The 18,627-nt window shown below is 43.1% G+C and overlaps 2 protein-coding genes across 3 annotated transcripts; one reads left to right on the top strand and one right to left on the bottom strand.

The window, feature by feature from the left end:
- Window positions 1–1,370: 1,370 nt before the first annotated feature.
- cwf19l1 (CWF19 like cell cycle control factor 1) lies at window positions 1,371–10,778 on the bottom strand. Of its 2 annotated transcripts, XM_048268246.1 has the most exons (17): window positions 10,502–10,778; window positions 10,144–10,228; window positions 9,950–10,034; window positions 9,703–9,804; window positions 9,378–9,592; window positions 8,708–8,823; window positions 8,347–8,431; window positions 8,111–8,245; window positions 7,809–7,852; window positions 7,747–7,756; window positions 7,604–7,703; window positions 7,413–7,492; window positions 5,511–5,720; window positions 4,068–4,187; window positions 3,465–3,562; window positions 3,262–3,361; window positions 1,371–2,968 (listed from the first exon to the last, which is right to left on the bottom strand). In XM_048268246.1, exons 1-17 carry the CDS (start codon window positions 10,522–10,524, stop codon window positions 2,924–2,926), a joined length of 1,653 nt encoding a protein of 550 aa, XP_048124203.1. In that variant the 5' UTR covers window positions 10,525–10,778; the 3' UTR covers window positions 1,371–2,923. The 2 variants fall into 2 exon arrangements, with proteins under 2 accessions (XP_048124203.1, XP_048124202.1); XM_048268245.1 differs by lacking the exon at window positions 7,747–7,756 and having other exon boundaries at window positions 7,604–7,683; window positions 7,812–7,855.
- A 302-nt stretch (window positions 10,779–11,080) lies between these two features.
- On the top strand, window positions 11,081–17,625 carry washc3 (WASH complex subunit 3). Its single transcript, XM_048268244.1, has 7 exons — window positions 11,081–11,288; window positions 11,557–11,655; window positions 11,808–11,873; window positions 12,080–12,229; window positions 13,610–13,726; window positions 15,421–15,485; window positions 16,300–17,625. The coding sequence occupies exons 1-7, from the start codon at window positions 11,238–11,240 to the stop codon at window positions 16,394–16,396; spliced, it is 645 nt and encodes a 214-aa protein (XP_048124201.1). The 5' UTR covers window positions 11,081–11,237; the 3' UTR covers window positions 16,397–17,625.
- The last annotated feature ends 1,002 nt before the right edge of the window (window positions 17,626–18,627 follow it).

The raw sequence follows: 18,627 nt of genomic DNA, 5'->3' as shown, positions 1-18,627 counted from the left end.
TTGTTGAAGACCACCTCATCTATAAGTATAGTGTATAAGTATATATACTCTTTTGATCCTGTGAGGGAAATTTGGTCTCTGCATTTATCCCAATCCGTGAATTAGTGAAACACATTCAGCACACAGGTGAGGTAAAGCACACACTAATCCCCGCGCAGTGAGCTGCCTGCAACAACAGCGGCACTCGGGGAGCAGGGAGGGGTTAGGTGCCTTGCTCAAGGGCACTTCAGCCGTGCCTACTGGTCGGGGTTCGAACCGGCAACCCTCCGGTTACAAGTCCGAAGCGCTAACCAGTAGGCCAAAGCTGCCCCCCAAATATAGCGCAAAGGCTACATTTGAACTTCAGCTCGGCACACCATATGCCATCCTCCCAATCAAGGTCGTAATGCTTTGCCTCCCCACCCATATTCAAAATGTCCCTCCAATATCAAGACATAAATTGTTAGGCTACAGTATTATCACTCACTGTTGTGCAAAATAATCACTTGTTACAAACTGGAAAATTGTATGCTAAATGGTTAAATATATGACAGAGGAAGGGAGTAGTTTGTTTGTTTAATTTAAGGCCATTTCCGCAACTAAGGCTATTTAATGGCCAGAGCATTGTGTGTTATAGAAACGTAAATATGTTTTTTAAAATATATGCTAGTAAGATATTCTAAAACCTTCAAAGGTGGGAGCTTAATAAAAACATCAGCAATTGAACTTTGATGACAAAACTGTTGTCTTTTAGTTTTCAAGGCAGGGCAACAGATCAAAATGTCTCACTGACGGGTGTTTTGCAAAATTGGCAAGATGGAGGATCTTCGCCACTCAATAGAAAGCCATGAGTAAGTCTTGAATGTCCTATACGGCATCTGGTATAGACTATTTGATCGTGTCTGGATTGAAAAGAAAAAAAAGTATCTTCCTTACAGTAGGATGGATTTCTAATAGCTTGTGGCTAGTACATTGGTCGAAAGAGAGTACAGAAGTGAGACCTCATCCAAGTGAAGAAACATGACAGAAAATTGCCAGGAAAACAGACTTGACTTGCATAATGATCCTCTTTTGAGTCATCGCTTACTGTACCGTAAGTGCCTAACTATTAGCCGAGGTTTATACATTAATTTTGCAAAGTTTCTTCAGCTATGAGGTCAATACACGGGGACTGTTAATATGGTTTTGTTTTTTTAACTTGGATAAAACACTGTCCTGCGGTTTGTGCACAATGCGGCTAATACACAGGACATTACTGTATGTGAAAGTTGTAGAATACCATGGAATTCTAAAATACCAAGTGAAAGTGCAGATGTACAGACTGGTTATTAATACACACTACCACTTATCTCCATCCTTCCAATCTAGTTAAAGCAGAACAATATGACAAGTACATTCAAAGGGGTATTTTAATGATGAAGAAAATGTACAAAACCCTTACAGTCTTACCAAACAACAACAAAAAAAATGATGTGAATGTCCACACCTCAAAAATAAGTTTAAAACCAAGAAAAGACCAATAAAAACAATTGTGTCTAGAATAGAAAATGACAAAAAATATTTAAATTTAATAAAAAATAAACAGCCAATCAATCAGTGGCTAAATTTGTAATGACATCAGTGACTACAATTATTTTTAGGCAAACCGCTTTCTTCAGACAAACTGCTGTGTTGAAAGACAGGGCAACTCCACTCCATTTTAATGCCCCCACCTACCCACCCAGCTGTGTTGAAGGACAGGGCAACTCTACTCCATCTTAATGCCCCCGATCCACCCACCCAAACAGTGCTTTATTTGACCTTTTGACCTTGTAGCCTACACACTGTAAAACAGGAAACTCTGAAGTTGAAAGTACCAGATTCCAATCATCCTCATTTAACCTCCCTTATTTTCTCCCATTCAACAGACGAACAAACAAACAAAGAAAAATTAAAAAAACAATAAGAGTGAGAAAGAGAAACAGAAAGATAAGACTTTCATTTCAGGGACAGGAACCACAAACAGATCCTGTGCAGTTCAGGTGTCAGCCATTCCAGTCGATTATCTAAAGCCTAAAACAGCCTTAAGGACCTGCCTGAAATTCACCTACAAAAATGACCCAAAGCTGCCATCTCCGCCCAAATAATGAGATCTGGATCTCCTTATATGGGCAAAGATGGCACCAGGATTTCCTTATATGGGCAGTTTTGGGGTCCTTTTTGTAAGCAAACTTCAGAAGTTTATCCAAAGTGCTTCCCTGTCCTGACACACGCACACGTACACGCACACGCACAGCAGGTGGAACCACAAATGTGTAACCATTTAACTGAAGCACAGAACAGAGCCTTTTTCTAATTGAGTGTCCTAAAAATCAGAAGTGCTTAAATCATCAAGAGTGGTGTTGTCAATTTTCATGTAGTACTAAAACTACTTTTTCTTTCCTCAAAGAAAGGGTCAATTTAAGATGCATGAGAATGGCAGGACATGGGGAACAGAGGTGTCATAAGGGGGGGGGATTATGGAGAGGAAGGTCCGTCTTGTGTGTGTCGGTCAATCCTCTACGCTAATAGTCTTTTAATCGAGGACAGTGAAGAATCAATTTAGATAGATGGCGATGGGAGAAAGACAGGAAACACAGAGCATGAATACCACCCCCACAGAAAAAAAAAAATGAGAAAAAAAAATAAGGAAGTCACCCCAAGCTGATGAAGAGTAAAGTAAAACTCCAGAGGGCAGGGAGGACCTGAGGGTGGGGCCAGGCAATAGTCTCTTTCAGAGATCAACACTGAGGGAAGAGACTTGTCAGAGGTCAGTGTGTGTGCTGGACTGGTCAATCCTCTATAGTAAAAAATAGAAAAGAGTCTTTTTCAGAGGAGACCTCCAGGTTCCTGTTTGGAGAGGAAGTGAGGGCGGTGAGCGAAGTGGGTGGAGTCCGTGTCGTAAGATGGTGGGCAGTAAGTGCGGTCAGTCCTCCATGGTAAAGTCAAACGGCTGGAACTGACCGCGGACCTGCTTGGTCAAGACAGACACACACGCATACACACAGACAGACAGACAGAGACACAGACACAAGGAAATGTTATGATTAACGTTAGAGTTAATTGGTCACCGATTGGTCAGTTCGACGGTCAGTGAGTCAGTCCCCCCCTCATAGGGAAGTCAAAGGCCTCAAACTGACAGCAGATCTGCTTGGTCAGATATCTCACTCTCACACATAGGACCAGTTTCATCAGATCACACACACACGACCTGTTTGATCAGAACACACACCCATGACCGGTTTGATCAGAACACACACAGACCTGTTTGGTCAGCTCCTCCTCTTCTTCGCGTGTGTATTTACAGTCCTTCCAGTCGGCCCGCGTTGGGATGTTCAACACCGCCTCACTGGCCAACACCTCTCTGAAACACACACACACACACACACACACACACACGTTAGCTCTAGAGTGAACTGGTTACAGAGTACATATATGTGGGGATATAAGAGCCTCTTGCTGCCTACCGTCCGAACTGCAGGGGGAAGTTCTTCTTTATCCTGTAGAAGAGCTTCTCTCCTGAGTCCAGCTCCACATAGAAGTACGGAGTCCCAGGAGGAGCAATCTTAGCAAGGCCAAAAAAAAGTTAGAAAACTGAATGACTGTCAACAGAAAAAAAAGTTCTAAAACACCAACAACAAAAAAAACAAAACCCCACCACGCTAGACAAGAGGCTAGCTTGGTGGCGTTGGTTATTTTTGTCCTCATATTCCAATAAAATTGCTTAATAGCTTTATAAACACAAGACACATTTGTATGAATTTCCACTCCTCATGTTTTGACCAACTCTGGAAATATTTTTTTTCCCACAGAGAAACATTTCAACATCTCATCGGCCCACTGATCACGTCTTCTTAGATGGATCTCACAGGCACGTCATACTCATGTTATATTGGGAAATAATTAGTAGTAAAGGTCACAGGAAGGACCACCAACCACCAACACCATCCATGTGAGTCATTCTCTCACCAGAAGCAGAAGTGGGAACAAGCCTGAGAGAAAGCTTGTGATTGGCTGACGGAGCTCTGGTGCTCTCAGCACTGTGACCTGTGATTGGCTGTGTGGCGTACCTGCTTCAGATCTGTGTGTTCTGGAATTTCCATGAGCTCAATTTGCTGCTCTTGTGCCTGCACCATGAAGGCTTCTTTCAGGTCCTCCGTAGCACATTTATCCAGCGGCACTGGGACTGCCTGTGTTTGTTTGTGTGTGTGTGTGTGTGTGTGTGTGTGTGTGTGTGTGTGTGTGTGTGTGAGAAGAGTAAAGAGGGTGGGGGTCAGTCATTACAGCCGTGAACTTACAATACAATAAAACTTTGTTATGGGTGAAAGGGGTTTTGTGCTACAGCAAGAGCAGAGATTCCATGCATCTTCAGCGCCATCTGCTGTTCATGTACTGTAAGCACAAGCAGGACCACTGGGGGAAATGGGTTTCTGTACCAGGACTTTATACATGCCCAAACCCTCCAATTAAATTTCAGTTTTCAAAATGATCTCAGACAACCCCCCTTGCCAATCAATATGTTTGACCAGATATTTCTGATCACTTGTGAAGAATGTGTGAAGGTCACAACTCTCTTTCTTTGAAGACTGTATCTAATGACCACTGCAGGCAGTCAAAATAAGAACCCAGATTACAAACACACACACAAACAAAAAAACAAAAACACCTGACATGAGGACACAATCTGTATAGCGTGGTTTTCACCATCATCGGGACACGAAGGCCCTCAGACCACACTTCTCGTCACGACAGGACAAAGCATCGACACACACACACACACACACACACACACACACACACACACACACACACACACACACGGCCTGTCCTGCTCAGACTTAAACTGATGACTGATGGTGTGGGAGAGAGCAGGCGTGCGGACACAGCTGGGGTCTCAAGACTGTGCCGGACTCTCCCTCCGCTGCTGTGTGTGGAGTGGCGGGGCTGACCTGGGGTCTGGGCAGGCCAGTCCTGTGGGCCAGCTTCCACAGAGGCTACTACTCACTCACACACACAGTTTCCATAGAGACCACTACTACTACACACACACACAGCTTCCACAAAGACTACTACCACACACAAGCAGACACGGAGAATACTGCTACACAAACACACACACCACGGAGAATACTCCTACACAAACACACACACACACACACACCACAGAGACTACTACTCCCACACACACCTGCCACAGAAACTACTGCCATGTCCACACACACACACACGTGGTGGCCCCACTCTTTACTGATACATGTAATTGTGCCTTTTCACACCTTGCTATAATTGTATCATCAGTTTTTACAGAACTGAATGTGTCTGCAATAGATGTAAATAGTAACAACTAAATGTTTTGATTAAGAAATTAAAAATGATACGAAAAAATGACCTCTACCAAACCCACCCCATCTTGCCATCCTACACACACACACCACATAGCCTACTACTCCCATACACACACACACACACACACACACCACAGAGCCTACTACTCCCACACACACACACAGAACCTGTAGCTGGAGGTGCTGGCTGCGGTAGTTCCTCTCGAAGAGCACACAGCGTTTGCCGAGGCTCTTGTAGAACTTGCGCACGGCGCTCTTGTACTTGTCCAGCTCCTCCACCACCTCGGACGCCAGCTCCACCACCGACTGGTAGTGGCCAATGGGCAGCACGAGCAGGTGGTCCGGGGTCAGACAGCCTTTGGCCAGGGCCAGATAACACTGGGGGAGGGAGGACGGACACACACACAGACACACACGATTCAAGTTGGACAGTGACGAGGAGATTTGAAATAGTTTAAGTCAATAGTGAAAATATAGCATGGATCTGTACTACAAACTAAAATGATGCATAATAAAACATTCATGTACACATAAGCACATGCACATTAAAAGACCTACACGAGCACACGCGCACACACACACACACACACACACACACACTCCCCTTAGGAGATCTACGTACACTCACACACACACACACGTCAGGAGACCAACATGCGCAGGCTAGAGTGTGGCTACCCGACCCGAGCCCGACGGGACCCGACAGGTCAGGTCGGGTTCGGATAAATATTTAGAAATTATACTCAGTTTCGGTTCGGGTTCAGACACATGGGGGCGATACGCATTGGCCACTTTACATGTGAAATAGCTTATTATGTTGGGTAACCAACAGAGGCCTATTGCACAAAACTAGGATAAGGGATTAAGCCGGGATATCTTGGTTATCCTGGCTCAATTTATCCGTGATCCAGTTGCACAAAAGCAGGATAGGGGGCAGCAGGATATGTTATGGTATAAGTTACCATGGTAATTTATTCTGTGGAGCTTCCAGGATCTATTTAATCTCATCCCTTATCTCAGGCAGCAGTCACCACAAACGGAAACCAATAGTTATTCCACTGCCCACTACACATTGTTATCACATATAACTAGACCCACTGTCATTATTTAAATGTTTATGATCATTAATTCACTTTTACATACTCGCCATTCCCGACCTGTCATGCGACAATGTGACGTCACAGGAGTGCCTAACCATTTTGCGCGTGGTGGTCGCGGAACTAGTTGTAATATTATCCTAAACAGAGGTGTTGCTGTTTGTTGCTGTTGTGAAAAGGCTATCGCTACCTACTTCACACCGTAGAAGAAGCAATGAAGCCGCTCTAGTTGCCATGGTGAATCAGTGAATCTGTGATCGGTGGCGGGGTCTATTTGAGGGAGCCATGAGTGCGCACTTATCCAGGATAGGTTTCACCTGGCTTGATGAATCCGAGTCTGCTCATCCTGGCTTGCTCGTTGTGCAACCAATTAAGCCTGTACGCTCTTGTTTTGGATTCATTGAGCGCAGCTCAATAACTTATCCCGGATGTCTTAATTCTGCTTTTGTGCAATAGGCCCCTGGTCTGCGAGTGTCTCCTGTGTGCAAGATTTCTTTATGTATTCCGTGACAATGCATGCGCATTTCAGACTTGGGTGTTGTTAAAAGTTGTTAGCCTATCGGGAGATTAAGATCAAAGAAAACAAAGAGAATTAAGTGTAGGCCTAGTATGTGGAGGCAGGCCTATTTGCGGTGCATACTGTGGTAAAGACTACCGTTATAAGGCAGTCTCGTTCAATTGAAGGAGAGGATTTCCTTCAATTGAACGAGAGATTTGAGTTGCCCCAATTAACGTTGATGTTGCATAGGCTATGGATCAGTGACAGAAGGACTGTAGTTTCAAAGACTGTTGCAGTTCATTTTAAGCCTTTTCGTCAATGGTAAGACTAGAATTCTATTTCAACAGGCTAGGCTTGCTGGGGCATCTTATGTTAATGTGCGCTGTGTGACCTGTGTGACCCGCGTGCGTGCGTGCGTGCGTGCGTGCACCCCTCCCCCCCCCCCCCACCCCCCACACACACACTTTAACTCACGTGTGTTCCGATGCTGACAACCAGGTGCTTCTCCACCTCTGGACTGGCCAGACAGAACCAGCAGGGCCCGGTAGGCTGAGCTGCGGACACAGAGGGACGAGAAACCAGCAGGATGCTCAATGGATGGAATGACAGACAGACAGACAGACAGACAGACAGACAGACAGACAGACAGACAGACAGACACTTACGGGGCTTGCGTGGCTGTTTGGGCTGCTGGTGGTGCTGTCTATCTGGAAAGCTGTCTCCATCCGACTGCCTCTTCCTGCCCAGCTCCTGCCCCTGCCCCCCCTGGTGCCCCTGACCCGGATACCCCTGCCCCTGTCCTTGATACCCCTGCCCCCCTGGTTGCCATGGTTCCCCCGATGCCCCTGGTGCTGACGGTGGTGCTGATACTGTGGCTTCTTTTTCAGGTCAAAGAAATACTGAGACGCTGGCTCCTCCTTTAGAGCGGCACACACACAGTAGAAACCAATGAGCTCAACATCACATTTAGTATATATACTAAACTGAACAAAATATTAGCAGATTTCAACAACATTAATTTCAAAATATCTCAGAAGAGAATAGACTTATTAGAGATAGAGAATTAAAAAAAGAATAGAGAATAGACTAGAGATCTAGAGAATAGAACTTCAATAGAGAATAGACGAGAGACACAGACAGACACACAGACAGACACACACACACACACACACCTCAGCTGCATGGATAGGTTTCTGTCCATCCTTGACAGGTCTTCTGTAGGGATTCTCTGTGACGTCCTGGGGTTGTTTAACTAGTTCTGCAGGGTCCATGTTCTTCATGGGAACGATGTTGAAAGCATATAGATACTGGAAAGGGAAAACACACGCACACACACAGGTATAAATAAGAAAGCCATTACTTGGACCGCACGATCAGTGGGCAAGAAGACAGGGTTAAGAAAACTCACCTTCTTCTTGGCAGGATTGTTGACTGTAGCGAGTGCAATGAACCGACTAACGTGCTGAGCATTCTCCTGAAGGACTAGGTGGTTCCTAAACAGAATCCAAAAGGTACAAGCAATACTTATGGGTCAATAATTATAGACAAAAATGCATTACCACATCAAGCACCGTCTATATAAAACACATAGACGTTACAAGGAGGATAGCATGGGAGTTGTGAGGTTGAGATTTTTACATCGTAATATGCAATTTGTCAAATCACAGTATGAAATGTAACTAAAATACATCACATTACATAATAATAATTATTTAGCAACACTGCCATGATCTCATCTTTGTCATCTAACAGGATCAGGTGTGACTCACCTGTAAGGCAGCCTCTCGTAGTTGACTCCCTCCACACCTGCGAAGTGATAGCGTGGCTTCAGCTGGTACGCAAGGCTGGCGATAGAGGACACTCCACAATACCTTGGATCCACTTCCTGAAAAGGAGCCAGACGCATGGAGTGAGAGCTGGATAAGCATGTCTATCAGTGCAAGTAATGTAGACAGACAAACAAACTGTAGGATCCTTTCAGTTTGGAAGATGCATCATGATTGTGTTTGCTTTGTGGTCATTTGTATAGGCTTTAATTGCTACATTTCTGAACATGAAGTTATGTGGCAATCAAAACATCCAGAAGTACTTTAATTGTTCACAATCTTTAAGCCTTATACTTTCCAGACTCTGAGGTATGATTTATGAAAGTGAATGAATAACAAATTAAAACCTCAAACTAATTTTACATTCTTTGGGAACTATATAAACTTAGATAAAATGAAATAACCTCAAACTAACTATGCCATTCTATAGGAACATGGCTTCTCCTTCTCCCACATAGCCATTTAATAAATAAAGCCTAGGAATACATGTGGGATTCAAACATTTCTTACAGGGCCCTGTTGTCCTAAACTGAAATCCTATGTTGAAAAGGGAAGGAGTTCTGCTATGATAAATAAAGCCTAGGAATCCAAGCAGGCCTCAAACTTTTCTTACAGGGTTGTTGCCATACTGCCAGACACCATGAGGCCACTGGGACGTGAGCAGGATGTCCACCCCTTTAAACTTGGAGCTGCACACCAGGGGCTCGACCAGGGCGGACAGATCTTTGGGGGAGAAGCAGTGTGACGGCGCAGGCTCCTGCCGGGCTTCCCGCCCGCTCACGTAGGCGATCTGGAGCCCAGACGCGCCGGTGAAGATCCCCCTGCGGCCTGGGAGAACGAACAAGAGGAGGGCCATGATGCAAAGACTTCCTGTGCTATAGGAAAAGCACCAATGTTCAGGTTCTGAGTGGAATGTTTTAAAGTTGCTCAAAGCTCACCCAGATAGATGATGTTCTCAGCCAACTCACATCCATCTGCACTGGGGAAATACTTGACCGTGTCATAGCTTGCAGCCCCAAGCACATAAGTGTGAATGGGGGCTAACACAAAGATATAAAGATAAATGAGATTAGATTAATAACTGCAGTAAATTAGCTGAAATTCAGGAGTGTCAAGACACCAACATAATTGAAGAAAGTGAAGAGAGGAGCAAGATTCTGGCCAGGTCTAACTCCAGTAATTTACCTTTCTTCGCTCCCGATTTATACTCCTCCCACTCTGCTTGAGCCTCTGCAGACGAACCAAAGAAATCTCCAACGCAGAGCAGCAACTAAGGGGAAGGACATTGTGCTGTTAACATAACGACATATATGTAGCATATCGGCAGAATCGACTGAAAAAGGAGATCTCAAACTGCCAACGACAGCAACTTAAGTTACATCAAACTGCCCGCTCTTCTTCTGAATGGTCCTCACGCGGTTGAATAAAGCATTAATTCTTCCTTCCACGTCCCCACAGGCCAATCTAAAAAACAACACACACACACACACACACACACACACACACAAGCTATACATTAACGTTGTGTCTTTCAGGAGGACTACATTAACGCATACCATTACTCTAAACAAACGTATCAGCATTATTAAGTTCAACGCCACCTAACCCTACAGCATGGTGACAGCAAGCCTGCTAACTTGTTAGCCGCATTAGTTTCAGCTGACCGTTAGCTACACCTTTTCCAGGATAAACCTTCCATAGAACCCAAATGAGAAAATACATTACAAATACACTTACACACGCAAGGCCTGCTCTCCCATAACGCTAAATATGGAAAGCCAATCCCACAGGTGGCGACCGCTAAATTTTGGGTTTGAATCTTATGTACACACTGCGAGAGTGAGTACGTCAACTATTTCATACCGTGTGTAGAGAAAAAACTCAAACTTATTGTGTTCCGATGCTGTCAAATAGCAATATGATCGCTAAGCACCATGTTAATGAATTCTTTTAAATATTTTAAACTATGAAATGCTATTATTAAATTCATTATATACTCGCTCGATCCACTCTATGCTACGTCTTTCATGAACAAACACATAACTTTTTCTACTCGGATGGTAAATATGAGAGTACTTCCTGTATTTTCAAAATAAAAGGATGTGCATGCATTACAGATTTAACAAATGGACTAAACCACTAAATGATAGTAAATGTTTTAAAGTAGATACCATAATATATTTGAAATAGCATTAAAATAAAATTAATTTACATATTTTCCCCATGAAACATACTCTATCTAAATGGAAATAATATTATACAATCCTTTATTTTGAAGTCCCAAAAGGGATTTTTTTTTAGATGTGTCACACCGTGGTCACATGAAACTAAACTTGAAAAAAAAGGAAAGCTGCTGTAAGAAGAAATGAAATTGTACCTAAATGATAGCTGATATTAACCCGTTGATAACGTAGTATTACATTGTGGATAAGAATAGCAACGTGGAAAAAGAACTGGAAGAGCAAAGCGAAACATGGACGAGGATGGACTGCCCATAGTTGGCTCTGGAGTAGATTTGACAAAGGTTAGCTTAGTGGCTAACGTCAGTTATCAGCTGCTGCATAGTAATCTGTATTGCAATCAGTTTACTGTACCAGAAGTACCAATGGTTTAATCATGTATGGTTACCTGGTATATATAAGTAAATGCACATATTTAAAAAAAAAAAAAAGCTTTTTGAAGGTGTGGTGTTTCTGAAATTGACTCTGTCGCTGCCCTGGATAGCTTTTGGGTATTGCTTCTATCGTGTTTGCACTGTTTTCACAGTTTTTGTTGCATTGGTTGGTCAACAGGTTCCTGCTATACAGCAAAGGAGAATTGTTGCCTATTTGAACCAGTTCGTCGTTCACACCGTTCGGTTCCTAAACCGATTTTCAACGGTTTGCGAGGAGGTGAGATTATGAAAAACTCCTAATAGAATGAAGTGTTAGCCTGGATGACATCAGACCGCTTCAATTTGCTAACAGTTTCATTTTGGTTCTCCCAGGCGAATGAAGTGTGCAAGTCTTGTTTAGAATTAACAAGTTTTTTTTGTACCCAATAGAAACTAGCCACCATATCTCTACGAATACAGCAAATCGAAACCACTCTCAGCATTTTGGAAGCAAAGGTAAACAACTACCAGACATCTTTTCTTTGACTTTTGCTTTGCATTACATATATCAATGTGAACACAGTGACGTGTGTGTGCCTCTCTCTCTCTCTCTCTCTCTCTCTCTCTCTCTCTCTCTCTCTCTCTCTCTCTCTCTCTCTCTCTCTCTGTGTGTCTCTCTGTGTCTGTGTGTGTGTGTGTGTGTGTGTGTGTGTGTGTTTTAGCTGTCCTCTATTCCTGGACTGGAAGATGTAAGGGTGGAGGGAGGGGCTGAGAGACCGGCAGCTACTGAAGCCAACGGACCAGTGGCCCCCTCTGCCTCCGCCACTGGTCACACAGGCACACCTGCCGCTCCACCACCAGCACCTGCAGAGGTAAACGCGCAACGCACGCTCAAGTATCACTTCTGCCTTATGTCATTCTCCCCCCATTCTTCCCCATTTCATGAAACTACAGTATGAGTGACAGATAGTTTCATACCGCAAACCAGTGGCCTTAACTGTCTCCCAAGGCCTGTATTGTGCCTTACAGAGGAGTCTAAGGGTGTTTTCACACCAACAGACTTTAGTTCGTTTTAATCGAACTCGAGTGCGTTTGAGCCCTTGTTTCGGCTTGTTTTGTGTTGGTTGGAATGCAACAATCACACTCAGGTGCACACCAAATTGATCGGTCCGAGACCTCCAAAAACAGGTGGTCTCGGTCAGCACCATCTAATGAACTCTGGTGCGGTCCTGCTGGTGAGAAAGCCATCAGGTCCAACGGTCTAGTTGTAGTGAATTATGGGAGTTAAGATCATTAAAATTAGGTACATTTCATTTCCTATTCACTTTCGAAATAAATGCCATGCACGATTGGTCCTAATAACGTGAAATGTGGATGTGTGAGGAGATACAAACAATGTTTCATACATGTATGGTCGGCTGAGTAAATCAGATTATTTTCTAGCTGCAGTCACGACTAGTTTCCAAACTCCACAATTGGCAAATGCAAACAATGAGCCAAGATCGCCCCGCAAAACTGTCACTCCAGTGTGTAGCCTACATCGGAATTGCCGGAAGAAACACCTGAGGGAGCTGTCTGCTCAATTTCCACGCAGTTTGGTCCGCCTAGAAACATTATGTGTGTGAAACCGAACCGGACCAAAGTTTGTTTGCAACATTGTACCAATTTATTACCTGCTGCGGATCAAATAACCAAACTATAGGTCTGAAAACGTCCTTATTCAACTCCAGTCTAATTTCTTAATTGTTGGAATCACTGACTGGTTCATCATCACCTATAAAAGATTCCATTATTATGGGCGGTGGTGGTCTAGTGGAGTTGGAGCTCCAAGTGTAATGCTAGAAATTCTCAGCATGGCACTTAACCCTGAGTTGCTCCAGGTAAATAGCCAGTAAATAGCCTCCATTATTAGTTGCTGGAAAAGAGCTTCAGCTAAATAATGCCTAAACACACCGGAATGAAAACTGCTCAATGCAACCTCTCCAACATAAAATTCAAAATATATGATGCTGCCCCCCCCCCTCTCTCTTTCTCACACACACACACACACACACACTCTCTCTCTCTCACACACACACACACACACATACATACACATATATCCATGCACACTGCACAGTATGAAACTCCAAACTATATCATCTCAGTAAGTAGTGCAGATGAACAGATGTTTTATGAGTTATTGTTTTATGAGTTATTGTATTCACATGCTTTGCAACTCAAGAGAAGTTGTTGCTGTTTGTCTGCTACAGCCTCTTCATCAAACGCCAGAGCCGGCCGCTGAGCCGAAGGTGGAGAGTGTGGAGTCGAACGCCATGACCGTGGCCAAGGACCCACGCTACGCACGCTACCTGAAAATGGTTCAAGTGGTATGTGCGCTGTATTAAGCCTAGTTTATACTCCCTTTGCATGCATGAATGAAGACGTCAGTTTCATTTGTCCATCCGTGTTGTTTGAATTCAGAAGTCGAAGTATGATAATGTTTATCATAAATGAGGCATCAGGAGTATAGAAAGCAAAACGCCTTTAGTTGACCACATCCTGTTGCTGTGGTTAACCAGCACACAAGTTGTTTCAGCGGACATTATTTTTAGACAAGAGTTTTGTGTATAGGCCGCAGGACAGTGTTTTATGCAAGTTAAAAACACAAAACCATATTAATACCATAATTAACTGCCCCCGTGTCTTAACCTAATTGCTGAAGAAATTTAGCAAAATCAATGTATAAGCCACGGCTAAAAGTTGGAAAATTACGGTATTGCTGCATTATTTGATTTGTCATTTTGTGAAGTATGTGCCATGATGCATGGTAATTTTGCACTCTAAAAATTGATTGATTGATTGATTGACAAGTGTTGATTGTTAGGTTACGGGGACGCTGGCGACGCACGCCGCTCCGTCTGGCATCATAATTTTATGTAATGTCATGTTTATTTTTTGTATTGGTTTGTTTAGTTAAATGTTTTCCCTATTTATTTACGCTATTTTTGATAGTTTTCGTGTTATTCTTAGTCCTTTTTACTGCTTCTAAGTCAGCTGATGTCGTTGACCTTTGTCCATTGGGAGCTTGCTATGGCTAGCTTTTGCCCTAGCTGGGCATCGGACATCCTTCCATCCATCCGTGAGCGGTGCAGCACTTCACTGTCTGGTCGAGGGGATCTCGGGACAGCTGGACCCTAGGCTACTCTAAAAGATCTGCCGTTAGGCCACCGAGCTGTTGCTGACCTGCAAGCTGCCATGCCAACTGCAGACTAACTGGGCCTCTGACATCCTTCCATCCATCCGTGAACAGTGCACTTCAATGTCTGGCCGTGGGATCTCTCGGGACAGCTGGACCTAGGCTGGACACTGCGAAAGATCTGCCGTGGCCGCCGAGCTGTTGCTGACCTGTGAGCTGCCTTCCAACTGCAGACTAATGTTAACGGTGAAGAGCTGCAATCTCACGGAGCAACAAACAGTCGCTGTTAAGTCCACCGAATTGCGGATCTACACGACCAGTACTTTGGACTGTGCTTCCAGTCATCTCCAGACTGCAGTCTACAAGGCCTAGCTTTTAACATTAACGTTATCTCCAGACTGCCAGTGAATTCAGTCAGTTACTAAAGAACTTTGTTGGCATTGCATCGGTTGTGAAGACACAGGTTTTTTTCACGGCGCAGTTTTCACGGATCATCATTGACCTTGGACATTTTCAGCTGGTTTGGAAATTGGACTAATTTTAACATCACTTTTCCCCCTTATATATTTTCTTTTTTTATTTGTTTTGTTGTCTGTCTTGTATGTCTTGGTGTCACGGGTGCGCTGGCGACTCACCATCCGTCCGGCATTTTTGTATTTGTTATTTTTAAATGTATTTGTCATGTCTTGATGTCATGGGTACGCTGGCGAATTACCCCTCCATCCGCATCTTTTGTCTTGTTGTTATGTGTCTTGTTTGTGGACCGCTTTGGGTTGCACTATGTGCATGTTAAATGCGCTTTAAAAATAAATCTGACTTGACTTGACTTGACTTGTTTATGTATCGCATGTGTTTTTGTATTTGATTGTCTTTTATCTTCCGCAGGGTGTTCCTGTAATGGCCATAAAGAATAAGATGGTTTTGGAAGGACTGGACCCCAATCTGCTTGAGTGAGTTTTTTGTTGTTGTTAACACTGACATCACACACACATATACACACACACTGTTGCCTTCTTTTTCTCTTCCTTGTAGTCTTTGTCTCCCTCTGTTTCTCATTTCTCTCTTTTCTTTTTCTCTTCCTTGTAGTCTTTGTCTCCCTCTGTTTCTCATTTCTCTCTCTTTTCTTTTTCTCTTCCTTGTAGTCTTTGTCTCCCTCTGTTTCTCATTTCTCTCTCTTTTCTTTTTCTCTTCCTTGTAGTCTTTGTCTCCCTCTGTTTCTCATTTCTCTCTTTTCTTTTTCTCTTCCTTGTAGTCTTTGTCTCCCTCTGTTTCTCATTTCTCTCTCTTTTCTTTTTCTCTTCCCCTTTCTTGTTCCTCCATGTCACTGAATATGAGTTTTTTTTTTGGATGAACAGAGTGATAGATATCTCTTACTAATTTTGGAGTAACGACACTAACTAGACTAAATATCTCCCCCTTCTTTATGTCATCTTATTTCAATGACCTTTTGACCTTTCTCCTTACGCAACACTCCCAATGACCTTTTGACCTTTCTCCTTAATCAGCACTCCCAATGACCTTTTGACCTTTCTCCCTACTCAGCACACCCAATGACCTTTTGACCTTTCTCCCTACTCAGCACACCCAATGACCTTTTGACCTTTCTCCCTACTCAGCACACCCAATGACCTTTTGACCTTTCTCCCTACTCAGAACACCCAATGACCTTTTGGCCTTTCTCCCTACTCAGAACACCCAATGACCTTTTGACCTTTCTCCCTACTCAGCACACCCAATGACCTTTTGACCTTTCTCCTTACTCAGCACACCCAATGCCCCAGTACCCGATGGGGACAACAAAAAAACAGTGGAAGAGCAAGATGATGACAGCTCAGGCAGCGAATCATCTTTCAGCGACTGACCTCTTCAGCCTATCACCATCAAGCTGTCTCAGTGAGACCACCTCCCCTCAGCCTTCCGTTGAAGCTAACTCCCTTTCAGTATATTATCTACACTAAGGGACACAACTTGGGTCTATGTAAATGAGTCTTAAAAATATGATAGGTTATGCTGGCAATCTACACTCTCCCCTACAAATCATCAGCCCCACTTTATATTATGTAGCTTTGTTTATTGTGTACGTTATACTTGATACCTTGAGAAGTGCATTGGCCTTTTCATATCGGTTTTCTAAAACAATAAGGGCATTTGCTAGAAAGTCATGCTGAATTGTAATACACATACACACGTATGTATGGCTTTTAAAAACAAAACAAAACAAAAAAACACATTATAATCTGCCTCAAAAAAAGACATTAGTCTTGAAGGATTCTCCCTTTTAAGATGACTAACAGCTAGTCTGCACATCTCTAGAATCACATTTTAAACCTGCTGCTTTCATTTTGCCATTATGTTTTAATCTTTATGTTTTTCTCAGTCTGTCTTAAAAGATGTGTATCGTGTGTGCTTCAGAAGGAGCCTCTTTGATACAGCTAATTCTGTGAGTGAGTGAAGGGGGGGGGGCACTAGCACAATCCTTGGTATCTCTCTGACCCCCACACCCCCCCCTTTAAATATTATGGAGGCGGGGCTATATTTTTGCGATTACAATTCGCTGCCTGTAAAACAGACTGCTTGGAAGTGTTACTGCCTCAGTTTACTCAGACATAATGCACACAATTTGTGTGTGTGTATATGTGTGTGAATAAATGAGTGTGTGTGAGTGTGTGTCTGCATGCATGCATGCGTATGTATGTGTATTTAGTTTGTGTGTTTACTTGTGTGTGAGGGAGAGAATGAATGTGTGTGTGTGTGTGCATGTTTGTGTGAGAGAGGGAGAGACCTGTACAGACCGCTAACGCCTGTGGTATGGAGTAGATTGTGTCCTAGCGAATGTTGTCATGAGAAACCATTCCTCTGTCATCGACGTAGTCCAGTGCTTGTTTCTTCATGGACACTTTGAGATTGTCTATTCAGTGGATGCCACTGATCTGTGGAGAGTAACGGTTCATTCAGATTTGCACTTAAGATTGTATCATCTCGCGAGGCAAACAGTCACATGGTGGATGAACAGTCCATAACTTTGCCTGTAAAAGTTTTTTTTTTTTTGACTAACTGATTTGTGATTGATTAAAAGTATACAGACATGAATTCTGAGATCATTTGTGACATTGTGTCTGTTTTTTTTGTTTTTTTTTGTTTTTTTGGAAGGGCCAAAAAGGGTGACTTTTTTTGTAGCCTGCTCTGCCACATTTGCATAAATTAGTGCAATCCTAATGTTATTGATAAGGTTCAGGTTTCATGCTTCTGGGGCACTGTGGCGATTGGCATTGATTATTATTACACAGTCCAAGCCACTATATTTCTCATCAATGGAGCCAGCTAGGACTACGGCCACTGAGGTTGTTTTCATGGCACACACAGAGTGGACCACTAGAGGACTGTAAAAAGCAATTAGTTGGATATGGCAGGATGTTGATCCTCAGTTCTGCACTGTCAGCATTGCAGTGTCAGCGTGACTATCTTTCAGAGGAACGGCTGCCCATACCGGTAAGCCTGGTGCAGTCTAGAAGGAGAACTAGCATTCAGTACTTTTAATATTTTCCTTTCAAATTCATTCTTTTAAAATACATGTATTCTTTTCTTCAAAATACATACTTTGTATTTACCGAGTCATGTTTTTTTTTCTTATCTGTTAAAGTTATTGCTAATTTTAAGACTTGCTATCTTTGCCATTATTATTGTTATTTTTTTGACATTTATTTGACGTTACTTTAAACTATTAATTTTACTGTTAATTTTTATGTAGTTTTGGACAAGAAGACAGTTGCTAAGAAACATAAAAACACTTATTTAAAAATATTCTTTGTTTACACTACACTGCTATGTTTACAATGAGCAACAATGCAAACAATACAATACAAACATTGGTCTACATGTCTACAAATGTAAATGCAAAGCATAATTTCCTTTCCATGTTTGTAACAATGGAGCCCTGTAAAGGTTTCACATGTCAACGCCTACGTTTACAGTAAGGCAGAGTTTACCTAAACTACACTTCCCCTTCACATAGGGTAATGCAGTGTTTTTCAACCACTGTGCCGGGGCACACTAGTGTGCCGTGAGAGATCATCAGGTGTGCCGCAGAAAATT

The sequence above is a fragment of the Alosa alosa genome, chromosome 17, assembly GCF_017589495.1.
Source record: "Alosa alosa isolate M-15738 ecotype Scorff River chromosome 17, AALO_Geno_1.1, whole genome shotgun sequence".
NCBI lineage: Eukaryota > Metazoa > Chordata > Actinopteri > Clupeiformes > Clupeidae > Alosa > Alosa alosa.
Note: the sequence above shows the minus strand (reverse complement) of the source record. Positions and strands in the feature narration are given on the sequence as shown.